Genomic DNA, 6,926 nt, shown 5'->3' with positions numbered 1-6,926 from the left:
TCCTAGTGAATGGATAGGCTGCCTTATCATGAATATTAGTCCCACTCACAAAATGTCAGCATAGGCTGACACGTAGGAGACAAATGCACTCTAAAAAAGTTTAATTGATTGAATATTTAAGAGTGTGCATACAGCATGCTCTGTATTAGAATGTATTACACCTGCTCCATGCACATAAAGTAACGTTGGTGCTTTCCATTTTGGTCACAATATTATCTAAGACACACGTCATATCTATTAATATACAGCATAAAAAAATATCATTATGAAATTAGCATCTGGCTCTTGATCCCAAAAGTGCTTTACCCCAAGTGCTACAGCGCAGCGCAGAGAACAGGCCAGTGGTTCCCTGACGGATTTCATGTAAGTGTTGACGTTTCCCATCACAATCACAAAGTCACAATCAGAGCTGGAGGTGAGAATCTGAATTAAAGTGATAAAAGCAGGATACTCATCATCAGTGATGTGCGTCCTACTAACGCCGCGCTGCATCTCTAGTGCCGCGGGCGGTGAGAAAGGTTTGCCAGCAGGACAGTGATTATTGCATGACATAGATATGATGAGCAGGTTCTTACATATTACATACATGTGTACTACAAAGGAGAAGAGAATCACATGTGACAGAAATGAAAATGGGCGGCTGAATGCAGACACCTGACTCCGCCCACTGCGTTTTGCCACCATCTTCCTCCGGAATTCACAACTTCAGGCCACTTTCTGGGGACATTTATTCTAAAAGAAGACAGAATAAATCTGGTCAGATTCAATGTACTAATATAATCCCGACCCTGGAAGCTCAACTCTTCAGAATCCCGACGCTGGCTGGTAAGTATCTTAATAAAAATATGGTAGATATAGTGTATGTTACAGTATGTAATTTCTATATCCCTCCCCCCAGTAAATAATATGTATAATATCACTGAATAATGTAGTGACATATAAATATTTCCTTTTTATTTGCGTTAAGCGCCGCACATCTCAGCATGAAACTAGGACAACTTACCTTACTAGCCATTAAAGCTTTGACCCATGGTTTATTAGTTGGTGCACAGAGATGCCTGGACTTGTGAGTGATGAATCTGTATAGACAGAGAAATACATATTAGAGGAGCAATATATACCCAGAAATGGGCCTCATTCAGCAAGGTTCACAACAGCGATTACGCACGCAATTGGCTGAATGTTGCATTCTGCGCATGTGCACGTATCGCACTGCGCGTGCACGAACTGCAGTGACTACGCAGACCCATCGCAGAGTGATTGAGGAGGTGACGGGGATTGGTCGGCGAAACGCAGGCGTGCCAGGGCGTTTGAACGCCGTTGCAGGGCCGTGCATATACACAGCTCAAGTACTCACTGCGAGCGATGAAGTTAGCAATTCCTCAGTAAGGTCAGAGCCTGTGTAAGTGTGCGTGAGGCTGCAATGGTACTCACTGTTACTGATGGTTGCACAGTCTTGCTAAACATTACGGATGTGTGTAAGGTAAAGTAGGAATCATTGTGTTGTGCTGCGGCAGCATAGCGATCGCAGTGAATTAGCATACTATCAAATTGATACCGTGCATAATCGCTATTGCAATCGGTAGTGAATCATGCCAATAGTGAAGACTAATTAATAATATGCATCCTAATGATGTCACCGTTGCCTGGGGAACGAGGGATATTGGTTCAGCTTCCTATAACAGGCTGTCTGTGTAAGTGATGATTCTCAGGATGTCATTTTTGCCAATTTGAATTAGAACAAATATTTCTCTTTCCTGACATGTCCCTTTCTGCTCTGTGAAAGCGATGAAGCGATGTGCGCAGGGCCCAGCAATGTACAGACACTTACACCACGGCCTCAATGCTGCAGCCGCCGGACAGATCCTGCCTGGTGTAGCACTTCACGATCCTACGGGGAATCTCTTTGTCACTTGTCTTCAGGCAGCAGTCAGAGGGATTGCGGCTCGCACCGGACACTGGAAAAGAAACGTGACAGATAAGTGTGACGCTCATGACATGTAGTATGTTACTGCCCTGGGTGTGAGGCTCATGTAGTATGTTACTGCCCTGGGTGTGAGGCTCATGACATGTAGTATGTTACTGCCCTGGGTGTGAGGCTCATGTAGTATGTTACTGCCCTGGGTGTAAGGCTCATGACATGTAGCATGTTACTGCCCTGGGTGTGAGACTCATGTAGTATGTTACTGCCCTAGGTGTGAGACTCATGTGGTATGTTACTGCCCTGGGTGTGAGGCTCATGTAGCATGTTACTGCCCTGGGTGTGAGGCTCATGTAGCATGTTACTGCCCTGGGTGTGAGGCTCATGTAGTATGTTACTGCCCTGGGTGTGAGGCTCATGTAGTATGTTACTGCTCTGGGTGTGAGGCTCATGTAGTATGTTACTGCCCTGGGTGTGAGGCTCATGTAGTCTGTTACTGCCCTGGGTGTGAGGCTCATGTAGCATGTTATTTTCCTAGGTGTGAGGCTCATGTAGTATGTTACTGCCCTGGGTGTGAGGCTCATGTACTATGGTACTGCCCTGGGTGTGAGGCTCATGTAGCATGTTACTGCCCTGGGTGTGAGGCTCATGTAGCATGTTACTGCCCTGGGTGTGAGGCTCATTAGTATGTTACTGCCCTTGGTGTGAGGCTCATGTAGTATGTTACTGCCCTGAGTGTGAGGCTCGTGTAGTCTGTTACTGCCCTGGGTGTGAGGCTCATGCAGCATGTTACTGCCCTGGGTGTGAGGCTCATGTAGCATGTTACTGCCCTGGGTGTGAGGCTCATGTAGCATGTTACTGCCCTGGGTGTGAGGCTCATGTAGTATGTTACTGCCCTGGGTGTGAGGCTCATGACATGTAGTATGTTACTGCCCTGGGTGTGAGGCTCATGTAGTATGTTACTGCCCTGGGTGTAAGGCTCATGACATGTAGCATGTTACTGCCCTGGGTGTGAGACTCATGTAGTATGTTACTGCCCTAGGTGTGAGACTCATGTAGTATGTTACTGCCCTGGGTGTGAGGCTCATGTAGCATGTTACTGCCCTGGGTGTGAGGCTCATGTAGCATGTTACTGCCCTGGGTGTGAGGCTCATGTAGTATGTTACTGCCCTGGGTGTGAGGCTCATGTAGTATGTTACTGCTCTGGGTGTGAGGCTCATGTAGTATGTTACTGCCCTGGGTGTGAGGCTCATGTAGTCTGTTACTGCCCTGGGTGTGAGGCTCATGTAGCATGTTACTGTCCTGGGTGTGAGGCTCATGTAGTATGTTACTGCCCTGGGTGTGAGGCTCATGTACTATGGTACTGCCCTGGGTGTGAGGCTCATGTAGCATGTTACTGCCCTGGGTGTGAGGCTCATGTAGCATGTTACTGCCCTGGGTGTGAGGCTCATGTAGTATGTTACTGCCCTGGGTGTGAGGCTCATGTAGTATGTTACTGCTCTGGGTGTGAGGCTCATGTAGTATGTTACTGCCCTGGGTGTGAGGCTCATGTAGTCTGTTACTGCCCTGGGTGTGAGGCTCATGTAGCATGTTACTGTCCTGGGTGTGAGGCTCATGTAGTATGTTACTGCCCTGGGTGTGAGGCTCATGTACTATGGTACTGCCCTGGGTGTGATTCTCATGTAGCATGTTACTGCCCTGGGTGTGAGGCTCATGTAGCATGTTACTGCCCTGGGTGTGAGGCTCATTAGTATGTTACTGCCCTGGGTGTGAGGCTCATGTAGTATGTTACTGCCCTGGGTGTGAGGCTCGTGTAGTCTGTTACTGCCCTGGGTGTGAGGCTCATGTAGCATGTTACTGCCCTGGGTGTGAGGCTCATGTAGCATGTTACTGCCCTGGGTGTGAGGCTCATGTAGCATGTTACTGCCCTGGGTGTGAGGCTCATGTAGTATGTTACTGCCCTGGGTGTGAGGCTCATGACATGTAGTATGTTACTGCCCTAGGTGTGAGGCTCATGTAGTACGTTACTGCCCTGGGTGTAAGGCTCATGACATGTAGCATGTTACTGCCCTGGGTGTGAGACTCATGTAGTATGTTACTGCCCTAGGTGTGAGACTCATGTAGTATGTTACTGCCCTGGGTGTGAGGCTCATGTAGCATGTTACTGCCCTGGGTGTGAGGCTCATGTAGCATGTTACTGCCCTGGGTGTGAGGCTCATGTAGTATGTTACTGCCCTGGGTGTGAGGCTCATGTAGTATGTTACTGCTCTGGGTGTGAGGCTCATGTAGTATGTTACTGCCCTGGGTGTGAGGCTCATGTAGTCTGTTACTGCCCTGGGTGTGAGGCTCATGTAGCATGTTACTGTCCTGGGTGTGAGGCTCATGTAGTATGTTACTGCCCTGGGTGTGAGGCTCATGTACTATGGTACTGCCCTGGGTGTGAGGCTCATGTAGCATGTTACTGCCCTGGGTGTGAGGCTCATGTAGCATGTTACTGCCCTGGGTGTGAGGCTCATGTAGCATGTTACTGCCCTGGGTGTGAGGCTCATTAGTATGTTACTGCCCTTGGTGTGAGGCTCATGTAGTATGTTACTGCCCTGGGTGTGAGGCTCGTGTAGTCTGTTACTGCCCTGGGTGTGAGGCTCATGTAGCATGTTACTGCCCTGGGTGTGAGGCTCATGTAGCATGTTACTGCCCTGGGTGTGAGGCTCATGTAGCATGTTACTGCCCTGGGTGTGAGGCTCATGTAGTATGTTACTGCCCTGGGTGTGAAGCTCATGTAGCATGTTACTGCCCTGGGTGTGAAGCTCATGTAGTAAGTTACTGCCCTGGTTGTGAAGCTCATGTAGTATGTTACTGCCCTGGGTGTGAGGCTCATGTAGTATGTTACTGCCCTGGTTGTGAAGCTCATGTAGTATGTTACTGCCCTGGTTGTGAGGCTCATGTAGTATGTTACTGCCCTGGGTGTGAGGCTCATGTAGTATGTTACTGCCCTGGGTGTGAAGCTCATGTAGTATGTTACTGCCCTGGGAGTGAAGCTCATGTAGTATGTTACTGCCCTGGGTGTGAGGCTCATGTAGTATGTTACTGCCCTGGGTGTGAGGCTCATGTATTAACTAATTAACTATTTTAGGCACCAAAAATTTATAGAATAAATCCTGTTATTTAACAGACTGAAATCATCAGTTGTCCTTGAAGGCAGATGTTGCACAGACAGATCTGTTGTTTGCAGCACATCTGGTAGAAAACTTTCATTGGGTAAAAACTTTTAATTTTAAATTTTTTTATCCGAGTTAAATTTTAACATGTAGGTTATAATCTACAGCCAGCCAGAATGTTCTAAAATACTAATATAGGTATATACTGCGCTGGCTGTAATTCTGCCCATGGTGAGTCACCATGCACTTTTATCTGATAATAGCAATCTATGTATTATATGATAATCCAGTGATCTGTTAATAACAATGAGGAATTCTACAGGCACAGTGGTCACTGGATGGACACAAACGCAGAACTATTCCTGGTCATCCAGCCACCAGTGAGAATAGTTGGAGGTGTATTCATCATAGTGATTACTAGATCGGGCTGTGAGAACAAGCAATAATAATAATAATAATAATAATAATAATAATAATAATAATAATAATAATAATAATAAAACATTAATAATAATAATAAAACATTAATAATAATATTAATAATAATAATAATAATCGTAATAATAAAAGTAATAATTTTGGTGATGATAATTATAATAGTGATAATAATAATTATGGTAATAATAATAGTGATGATAATAATAATAACAGTAGTTATAATAGTAACAATAATAATAGTAGAAATAATAATCATAATAACAACAGTGATAATAATATTAGTGATAATTATAATAGTGATAATAATCATAACTATTTTCTGATGGCACTCAATCTTACCGACACCTTTTTTTTAAGTAGATTTTTTTTTTATTTTTATGACTAGCTCCAGAAACAAGAAAACTCTGTGAAAATCATTGCAGATATGAATAAAATAAGCATCTGAAAACTTGTCCAGAGTGTGGAAGTTACCATAAATCACCTTATAAAGTTAGGTGAGCTCCGGGGCTCCATATTCATAGAAAAAAGCATCAAAATAATAATAATACTAGTAATAATGATAATAATAATAATAATAATAATAGTCATGAGAATACTAATAAAGTTTATAATAATAATAATAATAATAATAATAATACTAGTAATAATGAGAATAATAAGAATAATAGTCATGAGAATACTACTACTACTACTACTACTAATAATAATAATAATAATAATTATAATAATAACAGTCATGATACTAATAATACTACTAATAATAATAATAGTCATAAGAATAATAATAAAGTTTATAATAATAATAATAATAATAATAATAATAATAATAATAATAATAATAACAGTCATGATACTACTAATAATAATGATACTACTACTACTACTAATAATAATAATAATAGTCATGATACTAATACTACTACTACTACTACTACTACTACTACTGCTAATAATAATAATAATAGTCATGATACTAATAATAATAATAATAATAATAATAATAATAATAATAATAGCAATATTGGTCTGTATCCTCACCTGGGGAAGTGGCCCATATGGTGGCAATGATCAGGAAGATTAGGGACACTTGCAGAGCCATCTCGGAGTTCGGCAGATGACAGAGTAACACAGCTGTGACTACTGGAGAGAGATCCCACTCTGTGATCTGTCAGCAGAACCTCAGGCAGCTTTGTTCCCTCTGCAGGATCTCTGCTGTATTTATCCTGTAACTTTACTCTCACTTTCATTTCTGCTGTATTCCCCCTCCTGCATCCTCTGCACATGGACATCTCTGGTAACCCCCAGCCTGTTCCTCTCAGGTTAGGTGGGTGGGGGGTTTGTCACTGGCAGGCTCTACGATTCCTCATTCTATTCCTGGATTACAGCTAGAATCTGTATTCCCCATTTGT

General features: G+C 43.2%; 1 protein-coding gene across 1 annotated transcript; it reads right to left on the bottom strand.

Annotated features, from left to right (window-relative positions):
* Window positions 1-653: 653 nt before the first annotated feature.
* LOC148474566 (C-C motif chemokine 21-like) lies at window positions 654-6,616 on the bottom strand. Its single transcript, XM_088458417.1, has 4 exons — window positions 6,556-6,616; window positions 1,832-1,958; window positions 1,004-1,079; window positions 654-732 (listed from the first exon to the last, which is right to left on the bottom strand). Exons 1-4 carry the CDS (start codon window positions 6,614-6,616, stop codon window positions 706-708), a joined length of 291 nt encoding a protein of 96 aa, XP_088314543.1. The 3' UTR covers window positions 654-705.
* Window positions 6,617-6,926: the final 310 nt, after the last annotated feature.

The sequence above is a fragment of the Taudactylus pleione genome, unplaced genomic scaffold (assembly GCF_031769625.1).
Source record: "Taudactylus pleione unplaced genomic scaffold, aTauple2 ptg000830l, whole genome shotgun sequence".
Taxonomy (NCBI): domain Eukaryota; kingdom Metazoa; phylum Chordata; class Amphibia; order Anura; family Myobatrachidae; genus Taudactylus; species Taudactylus pleione.
Note: the sequence above shows the minus strand (reverse complement) of the source record. Positions and strands in the feature narration are given on the sequence as shown.

Bases quoted from the DNA above. Each gene is read 5' to 3' on its own strand.
- LOC148474566 (XM_088458417.1), bottom strand. From the start codon at position 6,616: ATGGCTCTGCAAGTGTCCCTAATCTTCCTGATCATTGCCACCATATGG. The intron at 1,080-1,831 runs GTAAGTGTCTGT...CTGTCTATACAG, and splicing joins TGCAGCATTGAGGCCGTGGT to ATTCATCACTCACAAGTCCA. The intron at 733-1,003 runs GTAAGTTGTCCT...GTCTTCTTTTAG, and splicing joins AAGCTTTAATGGCTAGTAAG to AATAAATGTCCCCAGAAAGT.